The sequence below is a fragment of the Anastrepha obliqua genome, chromosome 4 (genome assembly GCF_027943255.1).
Source record: "Anastrepha obliqua isolate idAnaObli1 chromosome 4, idAnaObli1_1.0, whole genome shotgun sequence".
NCBI lineage: Eukaryota > Metazoa > Arthropoda > Insecta > Diptera > Tephritidae > Anastrepha > Anastrepha obliqua.
This window is the reverse complement of record NC_072895.1, coordinates 94,013,154-94,035,468: the sequence shown is the minus strand read 5'-3', so window position 1 is coordinate 94,035,468 and position 22,315 is coordinate 94,013,154. Positions and strand designations below refer to the sequence as shown.

The 22,315-nt window shown below is 35.5% G+C and overlaps 2 protein-coding genes across 2 annotated transcripts; one reads left to right on the top strand and one right to left on the bottom strand.

Annotated features, from left to right (window-relative positions):
* The first annotated feature begins 1,137 nt into the window (after nt 1–1,137).
* LOC129246166 (T-complex protein 1 subunit theta-like) lies at nt 1,138–2,245 on the top strand. The gene is made up of 5 exons (XM_054884738.1): nt 1,138–1,215; nt 1,275–1,363; nt 1,418–1,484; nt 1,543–1,898; nt 1,946–2,245. The coding sequence occupies exons 2-5, from the start codon at nt 1,293–1,295 to the stop codon at nt 1,962–1,964; spliced, it is 513 nt and encodes a 170-aa protein (XP_054740713.1). The 5' UTR covers nt 1,138–1,215; nt 1,275–1,292; the 3' UTR covers nt 1,965–2,245.
* Nucleotides 2,246–14,503: 12,258 nt separating this feature from the next.
* On the bottom strand, nt 14,504–15,433 carry LOC129244288 (putative lysozyme-like protein). The gene has a single exon (XM_054881904.1). The coding sequence runs from the start codon at nt 15,431–15,433 to the stop codon at nt 14,504–14,506; it is 930 nt and encodes a 309-aa protein (XP_054737879.1).
* Nucleotides 15,434–22,315: the final 6,882 nt, after the last annotated feature.

Genomic DNA, 22,315 nt, shown 5'->3' with positions numbered 1-22,315 from the left:
CATCGCACACGCTCTAAGCCCACCGGCAAGGACACGTTCTCTTAGCTGGGTGTCATTACCGGAAACGAGCGGAAGTTATTAAAAACGGGGGTCACATTTCAAATAATGCGCAAAGAGCCTCATTACTCAACATACAAAACCAAATGCCTGTGTCGATGAAAAATCCCATATATGTAACTAGAAGCATGTAAGTATGTGTGAATGTGTTGTTTTTATTGTGCTGGCGTGTATAGATACATGCGCTTGTCTGTTGCGCTGTCAACATGTCAAGGCTCAAATGCGACTCTCAAAATATAAGCAAAAAAGTGGCGGTAGTGAACGGAAAAATACCAACAAAGTGCTTGTGGCAGTGCATAGGCAGTGGGAGCACATGGGAACTCGAGGAGGCTGAGTGATGGCTGAGAAGCAGCAGAAACCACGATTGTCACTAATACAATATTTTTTTCACGAGTATTTACATACATATGTGGGCGTATTCTGGATTTTTATTATTATTTTTTTCTCCCTTCAGTGAGCGAGTAGGGAACGCGAGGCAAATTTAGGGACACGGTTATTATTGTGCCGCTTAGAGCTCATGTTTGCAGGGAATGGTGTTATTTAAGAAAAAAGCACAATGAGGAAATACTTTTCAGAGAGTCAGTGAACATTTTGTACCCACCTCAAAAATCTGTCGTATGAGCATAAAGTCTCGCAGTAACAAACTGTCCTGCCTAAATTGTGTCAGTCGAAGTTCTATAACTCCCCGAGCTTTCGTCTGATTTGCTTGACATTTTTTCACAAAGTTACACATTCGTCAACCCTTTTAAAAATGCTAAAAACACCAAAACTGCTTTACTTGCTAGTTATTGTCTACCAGGTGCCTCCAGAAATATGGTACCTGCACAGTAATCGAATGCATTTTTGATATTTACACCGGTTGCCGCGATTTTTGGGTCTGGCTGCGGAAAGTCAAATTATGGTTTTTTTACATGATTCAATTATAGAAGGTTAGGTTAGTAAACAGCTTTCTCGCTCCCTCTTGACATATCGGCTCCCTTATTTGAAAACGTGTTGCTTCTTTACAAAAAAAAGTACCTATTTCACAAAAAAATTTTTCAATTGTAGTAAAAACTAAACTTTTGGTGCAAATTATTTGGTCGGCAACACCGTTTCCACTTTGACGCTTTGCTTTGTTATTATTCGTTGAAAATCTTTTATCTGTTTGTAAACATTCAAGTAAGTATAATAATAAAAGCTAATTATTTTGTAAATTAATGTCGTTTTTCACTATTTAGGTCGATTATGTCTTACATATGGTGATAGTCGATTATTTGGAGTCGGCTTTCTGCTGCAGAAAACCACCGGTTTGTAAATTTTCATACATGTAAGTCCAGATCAGACATTTGTAAAAATTCTTATTAAATTTTTTCATTCATAGGTTTTATAGCAGCGTTTTTGCAAATATAACAGAGACCACCTTACATACAATACATAAACTACAGTTAGTAAGTTCTTTTAGAATATTTGCTAATAAATTGTAATAAATAAAGTTTTTATTTGTAGGACTTCACAGACGAGCAATTGCTGCGGAAGGTGTGTGTTGAAGAGCTAGGTGGCCCAACTATTGTGGTTTTTAGAAACGAAAGCACGTATGCGCGTATTTCTACCATTGTCTCATGTGGTGCTACGGACAATTTCATAGGAGACATGGAGCGTGTTGTGTATGATGGTGCAAATACCTGTTTAACATGTGACGGTTATTATGTGCCTAGTACTGCTACCTCTGAAATGAATTTGACTTCCGAACTGGCTGTCCACGTCGATACCTTACCCCGTCTAGAACAATATGCTGTACGTAGATGTATGCGCAACACCTACACGAGCAAGTCATCGCGCTTTAAGTCTACAATTACAGATAAGTTGTAATGATATATTTGTGAGTTATTTTTAAGTTTTTGGTTTACAGGTTTTTGATTTCTGCCTGAAGTAAGTGCAGCGTTCCAACACCTATACGAGCAAGTGCACCCACATTCCTCATATTTCCACTCTGATTCATTACTGAGACACGTGGTATTGATATACGTAAATTTACAAACCATCACAATTACTAAAAGTGGATTATATTACCAATACCTAAAATTTTTCGATGTATTAGTTTTAGTTTATATTATTACATTTTCCTATTAATATTAGGGACGCAAAGTATATTAAGGTAGACAAATTTTAAACTATAAACTAGTAAATTTGTAATTTTTATTGCAAACTATTTTAACTTTTCTAATTTCAATTTTTTTCTTATATTTAGAAATTATCGACTGAACTTCTGCTTTCGCAATGTCTTTACGGTAACTTACTACATGTATCTACATCTGTTTCATCTCATTCCTGTCGATTAAGTAAAGCGTTTTTCAATAGGTGCGCGTCAACTTTTTTCTGATAGGGAGGGCGAACGACGCAATATTTTTTATTTTTCGCTTGTCATTTGTAAACTTCATTAGTATACATTAAATGTATATGTTCAAACTCGATAATAAAAAAAAATTAGTTAAAAAAGTCAAACCGTTTGTGTTTTATTAAAAAAAAAAAGTTGAAGCGCTCTTACTGAAAAACGCTTTATATTTTGACCTTTGGTGTATTAAAAGACTTGTACTATTGTAGTAAATTAAACACATTAAATTTCTTTATTATGACTATTTTTTGTTCTCTTCCACAAAATATACTCAAATCTATTGCAAGATTATATATATATATATATATATATAATTGGCGCGTACACGAACTCTTCCTCCTATTTGTGGTGTGCGTCTTGATGTTATTCCACAAATGGGGGGACCTACAGTTTCAAGCCGACTCCGAACGCCAGAAAAAAAACACATACATAAGTAACATCACATAGTTCTGCGTGCTCTTGTGTTAGATAAACATCGAAAATATTCTAAATAAATATTACATTTGTTTAAAGAAAAAACTATAATTTTTCTGTCGTTTTGTTTTAATGTAGATTAAATAACCAATATACTTGTTTTTCTCTTAGTACAGGACTAATTAGTTACTTTACGTACTTTTTTACTACCTTTAGGCAAGAAGGGGAAAACATTTTTCCCTTTTTCCCATCCTTCGTAAATGCAGCCCTAAAATAAGGGAGTGTCAAAGCGCCCTTGTCACTACTTACCTAACCTTCTATAATTGAATCATGGTTTTTTTATGTTACTAAAAAGGGCAAAAAAAATTTGTTTGATAAAATCTGCTTTTCAAATTTTTGCGTATTTCGAAATTTTAAGAAAAAATACATTTTATTTTAAATGTTTGAAGTGAAACTTCTTAGGTGTCGATGGACGAGCGGAAATGGAGAATAAAATTTCAAGGTCATGGAACGCTTTCGGTATTTTCGTTCCGCGAGAGAGAAAAAAGATATAACGTTGAAGAAAACGTTTATTAACAAAAAATGGTTACAAATTTAATCTTCAAAATAATAGCCATCGCTACCGATCTCTCAGGCAATTTGTGGATGTCTCGCCAAAAAAATTGGCCGTCTTTGGCCGCAAACCAATCATCGAGCCGTTTTTTGGCTTCTTCGTGAGAATTGAAGCGCTGCTCGGAAAATGCGTGACCCATCGATGCAAACAAATGATAATCGGGATGCGCCAAGTATGGTGAGTAAGCCGCACGCAGCAGCGGTTCCCAATCGTACGTCGCCACCAATTCCTGGGACGCTCCTGTTCGATGCGGCGGTGCATGTGGCGGTGCATTCTCATCAAGAAAAATTACTTTGTGATGCCGATCGGCATATTCTGGACGTTTTCGGTGTAAAGCGGTGTTCAAATCGGCCAATTGTCGTTGGTAGCGTGCACCGTCAACTGTTTCACCTGGTTTTAATAGCTCGTACCAAATCATACCACGCTGATCCCAGAAAACACACCGCATTGCCTTGCAGCCGAAACGATTTTTCTGAGTTTTTCCTTGTGGTTGCTAGTTTTTAGTGAAAAATAACACTGCCTACTTTTTGGCTCTTGTTTGTTGGTGCCTACTGTTTGGGGCGTTTTTTGGTCCCAATTTTTTAGCGTTTTTTTTTTGGTGCCTACTTTTTGGCGCTCATTTGCGTTTCCTGGCTAGTGCTTGTGCGTACTATAAAGGGCTATCCATTTCGGCGTCGGATTTATTAGTATTGCCTTGTGGTAATTTGTGCCGTTGCCACGGTTTGTGTCCGGCGTTTACCTACACCTGTCGACCCTTCTCCGTTTTTTGTAAATTTTTTTCTATTTGTATTCTCTGCAAATTTTGTGAATTTATTTAGATATATATCCTTTCTCTCTCTCTCTCTCTCTCTCTCTCTCTCTCTCTCTCTCTCTATCTCTATCTCTCTCATTCTTTCTCGGGGCTCTCCCTCTTTCTTTCTCGGCTACACGGACTTTTCTTATTTTATATTTTTATTTCAAATTTTATTTTTTAATTGTATATTTAATTTTTATTAAAAAAATACATTTTATTATGTGTTTTTATTTTAAATTACACTCAGAAAAAGTTTTGCTGAACATCGGCGTACTTTTAATTCAATAATAATGTCTAATATTAGCAAAAAAAAAATTTAAATATTAAAAATATTAGGTTCAGAAGTGAATATTTATTACTAGCAAACCCGACCCGCTTCGCTGGGCAAAGACACGGTGGGCCCACGTTTTGGCATATATCTCGAGACCCCAGTCACGGAGCGGCATGAGAAATACTCTGTACTAAAGCATTCACCAACAGCTTCCAATTGATATCCATATTGTACAAACACATTCTAGGGTCCACGTGTTGGTCTCTATCTCGGGACCCTAGTCACGGAGCGGCATGAAAAATACTCTGAACTAAAGCATTCACTAACAGCTTCCATTTGATACCCATATTGTATATACACATCCGAAGGTTACCCGGGCCCACGTTTTGACCTATATCTTGAGACCCCAGTCACGGAGCGGCATGAGAAATACTCTGTACTAAAGCATTCACCAATAGCTTCCAATTGATATCCATATTGTACAAACACATTCTAGGGTCCACGTGTTGGTCTCTATCTCGGGACCCTAGTCACGGAGCGGCATGAAAAATACTCTGAACTAAAGCATTCACCAACAGCTTCCATTTGCTACCCATATTGTACAAACACATCCTAGGGTTACCCGGGTTCACGTTTTGGCTTATTTCTCGAGACCCTGGTATCCGATTCTTAAAATTTTAAAACACAAACCATCTACTGAATAGTCCAAACAAAGCCTAAATTTGGTTTGGATAGGTGAGCCCGTTCGCGAGTTTTAAGCGAATATAGGGACAGATTTTCACATTTATATATATAGATAGATAGAAGAAGATTATGAAATTTACAAAAATTATACAAAATTTCACCGAAATTTCAAATTTTTTAAATAAAATTTTTAGAATAATTTATGGTATGCTTTTTTGTAGCGCACTCAATTTTGATGCAAAAAAATGTAAGTTGCAAATGGCTACAAACTACCGTTGATTTTTGACAATTTTTTTCGTTGACGGTACTAGCCATTTTCTTCCATATAAAAAAATTGTCAGCAAAAAGAGAAATTGTCATAGGTTAGGTTAGGCTAGCCTGGTTGGCAACAAGCCACGCATAGACCTTTTGGTCCCTACCAATACCAGATGGAGACCGACCTCCATGAATACCGAAAGTAGACATCATGTAGGATGTCAACGCTTTTGGCGAATCTAAGCAGCGGTGGGAGATCCGCTTTTCAGACGTCCTCCAGACCCTCAAACAATGGGGCTCCCAGGCATTTTAAACGCGTTTTTAATAATGCCAGACAAACGTTTCCTCAACATCCTCTCTGCATTTCCTGCATTTGTCCGTGTTAGCAATCCATATCTTGTACGCATGTGCAGCCAATAGATTATGACCTGTTAGCATACATATAATAGTTCTGCAGTCCTTTCGCGAGAGCGTAAGTACGAATTGAGTCAGTTTTTCGTCTTTAGTTCTACACATGACTTTTGCTGTTTTGCATGTGGTCAGATTAGTCCACCTAGCTTCCACTCGCCTTTTCATGTAGTCGTCCATTTCTTTGTATATTGTATTTAGCGGTTGTGGTATGCCGTTCTCTTGTTCAAAAGGTAGTCTAACAGCGCTTTTTGCTATCTCATCTACTATTTCGTTCCCCATAATGCTTTTGTGACCAGGTACCCAGTAGATATGCAACCTACTGTTGGCGGCTAGCCTTTCTATGGTCTTCCTGCTCCGTCGAACATTTTTGGACTTAATACAATATGAGGTTATTGCTTTTATTGCTGCTTGACTGTCCACGTATATATTAATTGTGGAGTTCTTTCTAGTTCTAGTGTAGGCTAGCTCCGCGGCTTTCCCCACAGCAAAAACTTCCGCTGGGAAAATACTGCTGAGGTCTGGCAGCTTGATAGGCTGCCTTATTCCTAGTTTTGAGCAGTAAATACCCGCTCCCACTTCGTCTGGAGTTTTCGAGCCGTCTGTATAGATGTGAAAAGTTCTATGGCCAGGCTTCATGCCTTTGTGCCATTTCTCCTCTTCAATTGTCGTGCGAAACCTTCTCTCCCAATTAAAGTACGGAGTCATGTAGTCCGTGCCACCTGAGCTCCACTTTCCTATTGAGCTGTGACCGAAGCTTCTGTAGGTGAATACTCCAGCAGCCACCAACATCCTCGCGGATTTCGCTGCCAGGTTTTCCGCCATAAGATCAATAGGTGGCATGCTGAATATCATTTCCAGCGCCACTGTTGGAGTGGTTTTCATCGCTCCTGTTATGCACAGAGCAGCGAGTCGTTGAATCCTTTCCAATGGCATTAAATATGTCAGAAATTGTCATAACTCTTACAATTTTAATTCCATTCATTGATTTCAACTTAAATGTTTTTATTACTTCTTTCACATCCATAAGAATAATCATCGATTTGCGCTTTCCTCAACCTCAGCGCTTTTCAGCGCTCTCCTCAGTCTTGCATCGCTTAACAACTCTGCGCTTTCTTCAGAGGTATTCTTACCTATATTTCCGCGCAGAACTTCTGCGAACGACAACAATCTGCCAGCGACACATTCACAACTCTCCGTCAGATAGCCTTTGGCAAACAATAACACCGACTTAACTTCTCCATTCCCTTTATCCCCCATTCACTTTTCCCCTACTCCCTCTCACTTCACCCACACAACAAATAAAGCAATGCATCCAAATGAGTATTTTAACCTATTTTTCTTATGTCATCATGTTTATTGTGTGCGCCACTATTTATTCTTTTCCACCACTCCTCTCTGCGTACTCCGCTTGGGTAAAAATGTGTAGCAAATCTCTAATGAGTTTTTTATATGTTAATGTGTTGCATGCAATATGCTAATGCTCATGTTGCAACAGTGCGAAATGGTATTTGCATGCCATCACCATTTTAATGAATTTGTTTATGATTTTTTTTTTGTTGTTTCTTTTTGTTAGTTGATATAGTGATGACCTGGGACTTGATGACTAAAATGTGATGTGCATAAATTTTGAATTACAGCAGGGAAATAGGGTGGAAAATTTGTACTATAAACAGATTTTTATTCTAAAAAATTAAGTTGAAACGGGTTAGCTTAAACCGAGGTCGATAAATTGAAGCAAATTTTAAAACCGTTGGGTAGGAGAGATGCAAACTATTTTCTACAAAAATTAATATTTTCTATCCCAAGATTAGGGCTTGCAAACTGTTCAATTTCAATATAGTTTATGGGGTTAGGGGTAGTCAGAGGCCCGAAAAATGATGATTTGGAATAATTTTTTTTTTTTGTTAGTCAGTTGCTTTATTTTACAATAATAAAAACATGGCATTAATACATCACGTTTCGACTTGACTTTGGCAAAATTGAAAAAAAAACAATTAAAAATTGTAAAAGTTATCACTGTTTGTGTGGAGCCCGTTGCTTCAGAAATGCCTTGCGGTGATAATCACAAGTCCCTGGAGGAGATTCATCTAAAATCAATCGGACAACAGAAACTAGTTTTATTAATAGTCTTGTACCTTGTGCCTGATCCAACCTTTTTTCAAAATTAACAATATGGCGGCCTCAGCAAATAATTTTCAGATTTTCGAGAAAAAACCGACAATTAATTGTTTAAAAAAATCGAAATTAAAAAAAAAATCCTTCGATCAGGCACGAGATTTTTATGTTTTTCAAAAGCAGTATAAATTTTATTGAAATCTACCAAGCGGGGTTTAAGTTACAGTGATCACCAGTTCAAAAAGCATATTTTTGACAAAAACGCATTTAAAGTTTTACTATCAATGTTGCTTGCAGCTGCTGCTAGCGACTTGCTCTCGAACGATCCGCAGCGCCCGAGTATTTTCACACAATATTTTTAAGATATTATACTTTAGGAAAATGCAGAAAAAAATCCAATTTTTTTTAAATTTTGACTACCTCTAACCCCTTATGTAGAGGGCCACTAGGTCATAAAAGTAAAGGGTACTTAAATTTCAAGGGCCGATGTTGAATGTGAACGACACCGTTAGACTTCTTGCTTTGGAGTTATTGGAAAGAAAAGGTGTTTGTCGATAAGCCAGCAACAATTCAAGAGCTAAAGGATGAGATAATTCGGCGCATTAACGGCATATAACCTCAATTATACCTCAGCGTCATCGAAAATTTGGACAATCGAATGGAGCTGTGCCGCCAAGACCGCGGCCGCCGTTTGGCCGATATTTTGTTCCGTACGTAATTGAGCTATACCAATATTATCATAATAAAGAGAAATGACAACAATTTCCTAAAAAAATTGTATTTTATTTAAAATCAAAACCGGCCCTTGAAACTTAACCACCCACTTAAAAAGGCAGTAGTGAGAAAGCTCAGGTTAGATTAGGATGAAGGGGTTACCCACATTGGAATACAATCAGGCTCGTAGTCCATTGCAATGATGGGTGGGAAATTTGTGCTTCTATTCTATGTTATCCATGTCTTCGCTCAGCCGCCAAATGGCAACAAAAGCTCAACAAATCGCACACATTTTTGCTGAGTATGCGAAATTTATTTTTAATCCTTCAAACAGAATGACCACTTAGCGGCAATTGAATTGGATGATTCGCATACCAGTTGCAAGATAAATGTCAAAAAAAAGTGCAATGCAAAGACCAACATAATTCACTTAATGCTGTAACGCACACATTAGCTTACTTAACCACCAAAAAAATTCTATAGCATTATTTTTCTTTCTGAAAAAAGACAATATTTTTTATTACAAAATCTCACTCCGCCTTCAGTCTTTGCCTTTGCTCATTTCAAATGCATTACCAAACACAAAGAATTGTGTTCTACACCTCATGCATTTTTTGCTTTTTATTAGCATACCTGCAGGCGCTGCTGCCTGCTAGCTTTACATGAAAATATCAACCAACACATTTTCAACCATTTTCTCGATTTCAGCGCTCCCACACTTTACAATGTAGCACTTTTAGCTGCTAGCTGCTCTTAAATGCAAACAAAGTGGAAATGCACGCTGAAAAGTATGCTTCGGTATGATGCAGGAAAAGCGTGAATTTTCTTAAAAAAAAACCAAGCAAAAAAACATAGCGACAGTTCTTCAGCAGTGGCTAGGATGAGTAAACTTGACTCGAGGGTTTGAAGTTGCATTTGGATAAGTGCAACTGCCTACTTTTGCTGCGTGCAAACGTAGCCCAGTAAGGATATGGGTAAAGATATGCCAAACTCTATTGCGCATTTGTTCTCCCTTCAACTCGACTAAAGGACACACATTTTACAGCACTTCCAACCAATATTTATATTCTATGCGCATTTAAAATCGCGATAGAGTGCTCATATTGGAAATCTTTACTATCCTGCGAAATATCATTTTGGCATGAAGAGCGAACATGTACAATGTTGCATACACCAAGGCGCAAGTATGTATATTCATAAAATGCCCGCAGTGTCGTTCAACTTTGATGGTGAATTCATAGCACGACGTGTTTGCTGACAGAATCTTTTACGGCTGAGCCCAAAAGTTTACATAGACGCAATAAAAAGGAAAAGGGAAGAAGGGAATAAGTCAACGAGAAGAAAGGGAATAAGTCAACGAGAAGAAAAGGGAATAAGCCAACGAAAGAGATAGCGGCTCAGCTGGCGAAATGACTCGCTGAGTATAAAAGTTTAAGGTTTTTGATGGGTGTTGTGGAAATTTTAGTTCTATGATTTTATTTTATTTTTTTAATTTTATCTCATTTTATTTGAACTCATTTTATTTTATTATTCTTAATATTAATATTAATTTTTTTTTTTTTTGAATGAATGAATGAATGAATGTTAAAGAATTTTTCAAGCAATCAACGTTGGTGTTATTTAAATTTTTTTAACATTCCTTACCCAATACTATTTATTGTCAGTGGAAAACATTCATTTACTCCAATCGAATATTTTTCTTCCTACTCTGACTATTTTCCTTTCCACCCGAAATATGTTTGGTTTTATTTATTTATTAATTTTTTTTTTTAATTCCACAGTTAGTTCTGTATTTATTATTTGAATTCTTAACTTTTCTTTTTATTTGTCATTATCCATTTCCGCACAATTCAATTTAGTTGCAGTTCTGCCACCGTTCGTTCTTCTGTCTTAGCTTGGATTTTATGAATTTGTCATTATTGTTGCTGTATTTTATTTGTCTTTTTACTTACTTTTCGCCTTTATTTTTCACATTTCAGCCATTCTGGCGCCAATGAAAACTTTCCACGGGTATTGTTTGGCTTTTAGAATTTTATTTGTATAAAGAGTTGAAAGTGTTTTTGTCTGTTGTTTTTTTTTTTTTTTATTTTTCGTTGACTGCGGAAAAGTAAATTTACTTTTGGTTCTTAGAGAATATTAGAGCAGGTCAACTGATTATGAAAGCAATAAGGACATGAACATTTCAATAACCTTTTCGGTGAATCGTGAAGAAATGGAAAATGAAATATAATTAAATATTTCACCTTTAAATATTTTTTAAATTTAATAAAATTTATTTAAAAAATTGCTCACGGAGCATGCAGCAGAGACAAACTGAGTTTAGTGGAAAGTTAATCCTTGCATAGTTAAAATGACTACAAAGAAATTAGCGCAAGACAACTTAAACTTTTTTGTGTAACTACCAACTTCGAGTTTTCCATATTCCATACTTACAGCTATAAAAACTATATACTTGGGAATGTTATATCAAGTTCGAAAATTTTTAAAACAATAGGTAGGTAGGTAAAATGGCAAAGGTGCCACATTCACACTTCAAGTAGCACTTACGTGCCATTTTGATAGCATAATGTGGGCCATTACCTGTGCCAAGAAAAATTATTGGGAAGAAAAAACCTTCTACAGCCATCCAGTGCTGTTGATGTAGTGGAGGAGAGAAAAGGAATCTAGGCTGGAGAATTTCTTCGAGTCATCCCCAAAGGGCACGCTAAGGAATCTCAAGCGCCTAGCCGCCAGAGCCGGACATTTGCAGAGTAAATGTTCAACAGTCTCTTTCTCTGTAGGATCCCCACAGCTTCTGCAATAGGGGTTGTACGGAATTCCAAGCTTCTCCGCATGAGTACCGATCACCCAGTGACCAGTGAACACCGCAATGGTAATTGAATGGCGGGGGATTCCCACCACCTTGGCGGGGGATTCCCATCACACTATCGTATTGGGGCCATAGTGTTCTGTAATAGCGCACGATGAGACAGACCTCCATCTGTCTTGCGCTTTTCTTAGAAAGAAATTGTGTAGTTTCCCTTTAACAACGGACAAAGGGACACCGATATCTGCGAGGGCTGAAGCCGGTTCTGTCGACCCCTTCCTGGCAAGCTCGTCGGCAATTTCATTTCCCTCTATATTCCTGTGCCCAGGAATCCAGATAAGGGAGATGTTTCCTGCTCGATCGAGATGTTTGAGTTCCTCCTTACAGGAGTTCACCAGAAGAGAGCTGCAATACGGCGACGACAGTGCCTTGATCGCAGCTTGGCTATCGGAAAAATATTAATGTCTCCCTCCCAACAGCGATCTTGAAGCATTTTGCATGTCTGCAGGATCGCGAAGACCTCTGCTTGAAAAACGCTGCTCGTTTCCGGCAGTTTAAAAGAGACCGAAATGCTGGCCGATTTAGAGAAAACTCCCGCTCCCACTCCAGATTCCATTTTGGATCCGTCAGTGAAAACAGAGGTACCTATATCCGTGCCGACTCTCCTCTCCTCTCCTCCCAGTCTTGCCTGCTCGGAAAGATAGCCCTAGCACAACCCTCAAAACACAGTTTGCGGATGGAGAGATAACAGAGAAGGAAGGAGAGATCTGCTTCAAGATGCTACTATGTGCTAGAGGATATTGTCTCCAGAGGCCAAGCTCCTTCAACCTGATAGCGCTCTGAGCAGCAATGGATTTAACCTGCAGATCCACAGGAAGTAAGTGCAGAATAACGTTGAGCGCAGCAGTAGGACATGTTCTACAAGCACCAGTGATGCCCACACATGCAGTTCTCTGCACTCTCTCTAGTTTAGTGGTGTTATAGCCCTTCTGAAGAACTACCCACCAAACTAGGCAACCGTATGTCAAAATTGGCAGAACCACTAAGTTGTACATCCAGAGTACGACACGTGGCTTGAGACACCATTTTTTTCCGAGCATATATTTACAGGCGTAAAAGGCTGGCTATATTGGCCTTCTTAACTCGATTTTCTATGTGTAGCTTCCAGTGGAACTTGGGGTCAAGTATTACACCAAGAAAATCCCACAGAGATTGAAAAACATATTATAAAGATTGAAGAGTAAGGGAGGATTATCAAAAAATACAAAAAAAAATTTGAAAATTCTAAATTTAGCATGGCAACATCGAAAATAACTTTAAACTCAAACTTATTTTAGAAATTGTAAAAACCCGTTCAATAATTCAAAATAAAAATTAAAAAAAAAAAAATTTTGTGTTCCTTGTTCACTCCATACGGGAGCAGCGGGCCTCGACAAGGCTCAATCTTGCGTTGGTTTCGTTAATCTATTTTGGTTTCTATCTGCCGCTGCCAGTCCTAAATAGTGGGAATGCCCCCTGTCATTGCTTAGGAACAACGCCTCTAACTGAGCGCCATCTGTGTTTCACATTTTTCTGTTAGAAGGATCACACAGATGTAGTGCAAGTAAATAAATAAATAAAATAAAAGTTTTAAATTTCGATTTGAATTTATTCGAAAATTTTCATTTGAATCTATGTATACAAAAATGAATTTCGAAAACTAAGAAAAATGTAATTTTAGAGAACGAAATCCATGGGCTGGTTCTATTCCAAAATAACGAATAAAAAACTCAAAAATAAATATTAAAAATTCAAAAAGACATTTTAAAACTCCAATGAGAAGCCTCAAAAGTTTTAAAGCATAAAACTTAAAATAAATTTCCAAAACACAGAAATGAATTTAAGCTATTCATAAAGCTCTTCAAAACATAGTTTCGAAAATGAAAAGAATATTTGAAAATCGAGGACTTGATGTGAAAATTATTTAAAAAAATTAATTATGCAGGCTTAGAAAATACTTAATGGCTGTTGACGATTCCAAACAAAATTTGAGAGTTTGAATAGAAATTTGGCAATTCAGAAATAAGTAAAAATATATTGAATTTAAAAAAATAATTGTGCTAATATTGAAAAAGTACAATTGAGTTAGTAAAAAAAATAAAAAAATTACTAAGTATGAATTGATTTCAAAAATTATTATTTAAAAAAAGTTTATAATTTCAAACATACGAAAAAGAATAACGAAAAATTAAACTGATTTAAAGATAAAAAATGCACCTTAATAATTCGAAAGAAAGTGTTTCAAAAACTTGAATTTTATTTTTTTTCACAAAAAACAATATCTTAAAATAAAAATGCAGTAAAATGCAGACTTTCAAAACGAAACTGATTAATCGAAGTTAAACTGCAAATAGGCTATAAAAACTCCTAAATTACCATCGAAAACTTCTGTACTGGTTTTCAAGACTCACAACAAAGCTATGAAAATTTCAAAAAAATTCAAAACTTAAATTTAATTTGCAAAACACGGATCTGATTTTCAAATTTATGAATCTTTTTAAAAAATTAAGAAAAACCAATAATTTTGTGAGACTCTTAAGATTTTTTTTCAATTGTTTAATCGAAAAAAAAAACATTCAAGCATGCGAATTTTGCAATAAACTGCCTTTCTGTTTTGGAACCGCACAACGAAGCTCGGAAAATTCCAAAGTAAACTTCAAAACTTAAAGTTAATTTCCAAACGCCGAAATGATTTTGAAACTTTATGAATCCATTTGGAAAATTATTTGAAAATCGAAAATCCGATTTGAAATAGCATTTAAAAAGTAATTATATTTTGATAATCAATTTCAAGAATTCAAAAATAAAATACGTTAATTAGAAAAACTTACTGGACTAATTTCGTGAATGGATATAACAAAAAATTTCAAATTAACCAAACAAATTTAAATTTTGAATAATTTACATTACGTACGTTGGTAAATTTAAGCAGTAAATCTACTTTTCCACTTTCCATCCACTCACTCACCTTCGTACTCCTTTCGTTTTTTGCGCAAAAACGACGCTGTCATATGTAGACCAGCTCTTGCAGCCAAAGCCGAGGCGCGACTTCTCACACTATTACCGCTATGCTTTGACAACACCGATGCTCTCGAATCCTTGCGCCGCTTCGATCTATGCCTTCGACAGACACCGCCTCCACCTCCGCCACCATTACCAATCGCATTCGACGATGAAACCGTGCCAGCCATCGAAGCAGCCGACACAGAACCCTGTTGCTGCAAACCACCATAAATGGATGCCGAATGCGAGGCAAGCGGCGTAATAGGAGTCTGTGTATTCGATTCATCCGAATCGATGAAACCCAAATTGCTATTGGCACTATTGAGATTGATGCCACCGCCGCTAACACGATTGACCATGCCGCCGCCACCACCACTCTGTCCACTCCCACCGAAACCACCGAGACCGCCGATGCCAAAGCCGCACACAGTCAAACTGCCACTACCGCCACTATGCGCCGCCGAGGCGGCCAATGACGCTGATGTGGATGCGCCAAAGCGACCCGAAAGCGAGGCGGCCAACTGTTCATCCAATCCATTTGTAGTGTTCTGCGCCAAATTCTCGATCGATTCAAAATCACGCGTCAATGCTGGTGGCATTGAGTGGCGAAACCACGAATCCTGTCGCTGTGTGATGCCTTTGCGCTGGCGGCGACGCTGTGAGGCACCCAAGCCGATGTTGGTGGTTGTGGCCGTGGCTGAGGCTGAAGCTGAGACAGTAGCAGAGGCAGAGACAGAGGCAGAAGCGGTGCCAGCAGATGCCGACGTATCTGTGTTGCTGGCATTGACATGTTCAGCATTTGTGCCAGCGCTAATGGCGGGCAATAGTGAGGATTCCTGGCTGCGAAGCTCTAACGACTGGCGATTGAAGTTCAGCGAGCCGGACATGTTGAAGTGGAGATTTTAGGAATTTTAAATTAGTAGTACGCTTTTCCAGCTGGTAGTGCGCTTCGCAAGTGGCAGTCCAACAACTACTATTTTCCGGTTGCACCCATTTTTCAAATATATCTGTTACCACAACTTTATAAGTCACTGTTTCATTAAGAATTTTTGAAGGCACTTTTTGTGGGTTGTGTTGAAATTTCACTTATCCACTTTTTCTTTTTTTTGGTTTTATTATCTTTTAATACTTTTATGGTTTCGTGTTAATATCAGCAAAGCAAAAAAAGGCACATTTTATGTCGTATATAATTTTGCGTTTGTTTTTTATTTTTTATTTATTTTTTTTTATTATATTTTCTGGCACAAGTTAGGCAATAAAAATCTCCGCGCAATTTTCCTCACATTGTCTGCATTCTCTTCACTTTCCGCTACACTTTATTTGGTAAGTTGTTGTTGGCTCGTAAATTTCGGTGCCAAAAAGCATACAACAGTTCAACGTTCAAATGTATTTTGCAAAAATTGCACGATTTACGTTTTCCTACTACCATTTTGAGAAGTATCTATGTATTAGTCAAATAAGAGCTGGTTGGTAGCTCGAGGCTTGCGAACCTACAAATTCAGCCTTTGCTGGAGTTGTGAAGAGTAAAAATTCACTCGAAAAATCTAAACATACATTTGGACGCACTACTTATTATGGTTTTTATTGCTGCTTTGCTGTTGCTGTTTTGTTGTTGTTAGTTGCCACTTAATCAGCAAAACTTGGACAAATGACAATTTCATTGTTCGAATTGGCAGTAAAGCATTTCCAGAATCAGCCAGCCGCTTTTACCAACACTCATAAACTCGAGTTTTTCGCTTCGAAATCAGTTCTCAACTAAGTTCACACAAACGAAAATCGTTCTTGGCTCGGCGCCTAAAAATATATACTGTAACAGGAAATACTTAGATTTCTTCATACAAATTTGCCCTCACCCCTTTGCCCTTCGGCATCATCATCAGCGAACTCTTGAGTTATTTTTATTTACAAGCAGTATCATTGAACTGAAGTAAATTTTCTTTTCCTGCACAAATTTCCTCTTTCACCGGCCTTTCACTGGCTGATGTGGCTTCGCATTTCTCACATTATTCCATAAATTTATTCTTAGTTCAATTGCAATTGGAAATAGGTTGGCGGCAATTGTACCTTCAAGTGGCCAATCAATAATTCTATTACGTATATTTACTGCTATTATCAGCTAAGAAATTGTGCCGTATTTCAAAGAAAACGTGCCTTGGCTGCATTTTCGCGTATGCATGCACACGCGTACGTCACAAGAAAGTCAAAGGAATGAGCTCGGAGTCGGGGGAAAATAGCAGCTGAAGCTATAAAATTCTGCATACACATTTTAAGGTGTAAAACTCGTCAATAACGATTGAAAAGTCTAAAATTTTACTGTCTTAAATGTTATCCGGCATTATCCGCTTGAGTTAAATAAAGAATGAATGAATAAGAAAATAAATATGACGAAAAGTTGTTATCCGGCGTTATCCATGTAATGAAAAATACTTTTTTGCTAATATAAATAATCCATCCCTCATGTTTTTTGTGCCAAGAGTCAGGAGTTAACTGGATAAGATGGATAAATTATTTTGAAGAGTATTCCTTAGCTTTAAAGTGGTAAAACTCGCATAGAATGAGATGAAATATTTATTATCTTTTCTAAATTACGAAAAGACATTATCCGACGTTATCCATGTAATAAAACAATAACTTTTTGTTAATCTAGATATACAATACCTAATATTTTGTGTGCCAAAAGTACAAAAAGTATATCCGGAGTCAACTGGATAAGAGGGATAAATTATTTTGAAGAGTATCCGTTAGCCTTAAAGTGGTAAAACTCGCATAGAATGAGTTGTAATATTTATTATGTTTTCTAAATTACGAAAAGATATTATCCGGCGTTATCCATGTAATAAAACAATAACTTTTTGTTAATCTAGATATACAATACCTAATATTTTGTGTGCCAAAAGTACAAAAAGTATATCCGGAGTCACCTGGATAAGATGGATTAACTATTTTTAAGTTTATCCCCTTAGCCTTAAAGTGGTAAAACTTGCACAGAATGTGATCTTATTATCTCTTTTATATAACAGAAATTTATTTACCGGCGTTATCCATGTAGTGAAAAATACTTTTCTGTTAATCTGGATAATTCATACCTCATATTTTGTGTGCCAAAAGTACAAAAAGTGTATCTGGAGTCAACTGGATAAGGGGGATAAACTATTTTTAAGCTTATCCCCTTAGCCTTAAAGTAGTAAAGCTTGCACAGAATTGGATCTAATTTTTATTATCATTTTAAGTTGACAAAGAGTCATTATTCGGCGTTATTGATCCAATAAAAATTTACTTTTTGTTAATCTAGATAAACAATGTCTCATATTTTTAGTGCAAAAGGTACAAGTTTATCCAAAATCAACTGTATAAGATGTATAAACTATTTTTAAGCTATTTTATCCGCTTAGCCTTAAAATTGTAAAACTCGCACATAATTCGATATAATTTTTATTAACATTTATAATTGACAAAAGGTCATTATCAGGCGTTATTCATGTAAGCAAAAAAATACTTTTTGTTTATCTAGATAACGCTAAATGAATACTTTCATTTGAAAAAATAAATAAATGAAACCAAGTTAAATATGTTATCCCCTTTATCCGCTTTGCCTTGAAATGGTAAGACTCGCACAGAAAGTGATCTAGATTAAGTTATTATCCGGCGTTAGCCAATTAAAAAAAAAATACTTTTTGTTTATCTAGATAAACCATACCTCATATATTTTGTGAAAAAAATACAAAAAGTGTATCCGGAGTTAACTGGATAAAATGGACAAGCCATTCAGAAGCTCGACCTTTCAATATTTTGTACAAGAACTAGAAACAGTTGTTTATAGACACGAAAAAGCTATTTCTGATCACGATATTTCAATATTTTGCACAAAATCTATTTACAGATGTCGTTGGAAAGTATCGGATAAAATAACCTCGCCCTAAATGTTTTTTTTTTCAAATTTTGTCATTTATTCCAATTAAGCTTCACAGTTGAAAGGTAAGAATATAACTGGTCCAACATAATTTGGATAAATGTTAGGTGCACATAGAAAACATAAAAAGCAAAAAGCAAATGGGGTATATGCCGAAATCTTTCCTGTAAATTAAGAAAAAAAATGTGTATTTTAATTTTTATTTCCTTCAGTTCCATTTCCTGCACTCAAAAGGTACTAAAGAATGTATGGAATGTCGTTTTATTAAATTGAAATTTAGGTACAAAATGTATCTGGTTTCATACGGATAACTCGCATAAAATAATTTGTATCTGAACTTATAACGATTTTAGCTTTTTCGATAGAAAGAACGAAAATTTAATGTTTCGGATAATTTTACTGAAATATTCGATTAACCCTGTTTTAATTTCTTCAGTACCATCTATTGCATTAAAAAGGTGCTGCAGAAAGTTTGATACGCCACTTTAGTTAATCGAGCTGCATTATGTATTACTTTCCAAATATAGCAAATACTTACACTTTATATTGTATTTTACGCGCAAATTTTTTGAAAAATTTGTATCCGATTACGCATGGATAACACGGATAAAACAAGTTAGCTTTTAGCTTTTTGAGATAGATTGATGTTTCGGATAATTTCATTGAATTGTTCGATGAATTCGAGGTGGTGAATTCGATGAATTCCATGATTATTCAAGGTTTCTTATTTTATAGGTGTTTGAATAAGTAATTCACAAGCATAAAATATATAAAATACATATACCTCTTGTTTACCTTATAGAAATTTAGAGAAAATCATGCACAGATAATTCGGATAAAACAATTTCCATTTTCACTCGAGCATTTTTATGCTTTTAGAGTGGAAATAAACGAAAACATTGAACCTAGAACTTACGGATAACTTGGATAAAAAATATATATATTCAAACTCATAGCTTCTACGTGTTTCCCTTATATAAACTTAGAGAAACTCGTGTACGGATAATTCGGATAAACAAATTTCCAATTTAAATTATGCTGTTTCATGCTTTTGGAGAGGAAAGAAACGAAAGTAATGAACCTAGAACTTACGGATAACTTGGATAAAAAATATATATGTATATTTTAACTCATAGCTTCTACGTGTTTCCCTTATATAAACTTAGAGAAACTCGTGTACGGATAATTCGGATAAACCAATTTCCAATTTAAATTATACTGTTTTATGCTTTTGGAGAGGAAAGAGACGAAAACAATGAACCTAGAACTTACGGATAACTTGGATAAAAAAATATATATTTTAACTCATAGCTTCTACGTGTTTCCCATATATAAACTTAGAGAAACTCGTGTACGGATAATTCGGATAGACAAATTTCCAATTTAAATTATACTGTTTTATGCTTTTGATATGAAAATAAACGAAAACAATGAACCTAGAACTTACGGATAACTTGGATAAAAATATATTAAAGAAACAGAAAACAATGAATATCTATTGCTTCGCGCTTTATTTAGAATAATAACTTTGCAGTTATAAAAGCAATTCCTATCAATTTAACAAACTGCTGCCGCGCGGTTACTACAAGCTAGCAAACTGTTACGTTACTACTCATACAATATAATTCACCTCAACTACTCCAGTGGTCTCACCTTGAACTGTGTTAAGCGAAGGTATACATTGTGGGATGGAAAGAATGGCGTTTCAAATTTCAGATTACAAATTTTTTAACCATCTCAATATTTATGCAAATCGAAAAGAGGACACAAACTCTAGCACCCTTATACATGCCAACATTTTAAAATCCATTGTAAGTTTATTCATTTATAGCAAAAATAAAAGTCTCGCTGAATGTTCGAAATTATGAGAATTCACACAGCTGACACTTGAAAGGTCATGAAAGGGAAAGCCAACTTTGGCTTACAGCAGAACTAAGCATGTGTCACATATTTATTTTATTTTACATAGGTATTTACATAGATTTTAATATTCGTGAATGAGCCCCAACTTGTAGCACACTGACGAGTGAGTGCGCCAACGAATGTAAAAGTTTGCAGCAACTAGCACACACACAAAAAGGACTCACATAGTACGCGTACTAAAAAGTCGTTGAAAGGAAATTGAAATGAATTTTAATTAATTTGTCGTCGTTGAATGTGGAAAAGCAACGAAGTGAATAGAGCAAAGCAAAGCAAAAGCATTGAGCCAGACACTATAGTTTTCGCAAGGCACTCATCTAGGTACTCCTGTTAGGTAGGGGTGAGAGAGTGAGGCCATGAAAGGAAGGCATTGATAGAGGTTTGAAATATGGAGTTACGTTTGCGTTGAAGGGATTTTTCAACGATGTGGCAAATGCTAAAAAGTTGGTAATATTTTGCAATTAACACATTCAGCGAAGTGTTAAATCAGCGCGTAGATAATTTAAATTGCGAAAAAAGTGTGAACGTAGAACAAATGTAGAAAGCAGGTGAGGTAATGTACTGGAAAAATATAGTGGAAACACGAGCAAAGAGGAAGCAGACGATTCTTAAACGAAAAGCGTATGCAAAGTATTAAAAATAATTTTGGTGTTTCTGCACGAATAAAGTGAAATTTCCCCAATTATTTTAACATTTAAATAAAAAATAAATATAAAACATATAAGAAAATTCATCTAGAACGTTTCACCTCAGCATTTTAGCAGAGCCCACAGTAGGCGCATATATCCATGAAAGCCCATTTTATTTCCAATTTTATTCATAGACATACATACAAATATGTATGCATGCATAACTACTCCATACGTCCCTCCATCGAAATTCTTCTTTAAAATTTACAATTTACCGCAATGCAGTTAATTAATGCAGCACCCCCTACGGCACCACTTTGAAGCTGCACGAATGAATTTAACACGAGAAAGTGAATGCCGTGCGAACCAAAGCTATGACGGCAGCCGCAAAGTATGTAAAGTATTTTAAGTGAATGAAGTTCAGTACACTTCACAAGCGCCTTGTGGCCAAAGTCCAGTTAAGTATTAGAATAATAGGATTGAGCAGCTTTAAATGTTATAGCACTTTTGTTTTCTCTTCTTATTGTCGGCATTAAAATGTAAGTTTTGTTTCGTTTCAAGCATTGCCAACAGCTTTCAATGACTTTTGTTGATTTGTTTTGTTGTAGTTGGTTTGTCCAACTACAGGGTAACGGCTCACTGCGAAGGCGTTAAAGCAGAAAATTGCATTTATTGTAATGGCAAATATGCCATAGGAGAAGGAGACATGCGGATAAAGAGAGGCTAAATATATGAAATATGATTTCCGCAAATACATAATGCCATTAGTAGAGTAGAAACAGTATAAATTACGAAAAATTAATAGAATATTGTTGGGAAACCAGCTTAGATTAATGCAGATGATAAATTGCAAATCTAGGAAGATAGTGGAATTATTTGAATGTATTTACTTAACCTTTTAATACAAAACTTGGTTAAAGCAGATAGCATATAAGTAGTTTTCTTTTACTCTTAACAATGCTCAACATAAAAAAATAAAATAAAATATAATAAAATAAATTTATAAAATAAAATATATTAAAATTAAATTAAATAATATAAAATAAAATAAAAGAAGATAAAATAAAATAAAATAAATTAAAATAAAATAAAATAAAATAAAATAAAATAAAATAAAATAAAATAAAATAAAATAAAATAAAATAAAATAAAATAAAATAAAATAAAATAAAATAAAATAAAATAAAATAAAATAAAATAAAATAAAATAAAATAAAATAAAATAAAATAAAATAAAATAAAATAAAATATAATAAAATAAAATAAAATAGAATTAAATGAAATGAAATGAAATGAAATGAAATAAAATA

Bases quoted from the DNA above. Each gene is read 5' to 3' on its own strand.
- LOC129246166 (XM_054884738.1), top strand. From the start codon at position 1,293: ATGGTGATAGTCGATTATTTGGAGTCGGCTTTCTGCTGCAGAAAACCA. The intron at 1,364-1,417 runs GTAAGTCCAGAT...TTTCATTCATAG, and splicing joins GTTTGTAAATTTTCATACAT to GTTTTATAGCAGCGTTTTTG. The intron at 1,485-1,542 runs GTAAGTTCTTTT...TTTTATTTGTAG, and splicing joins CAATACATAAACTACAGTTA to GACTTCACAGACGAGCAATT.
- LOC129244288 (XM_054881904.1), bottom strand. From the start codon at position 15,433: ATGTCCGGCTCGCTGAACTTCAATCGCCAGTCGTTAGAGCTTCGCAGC.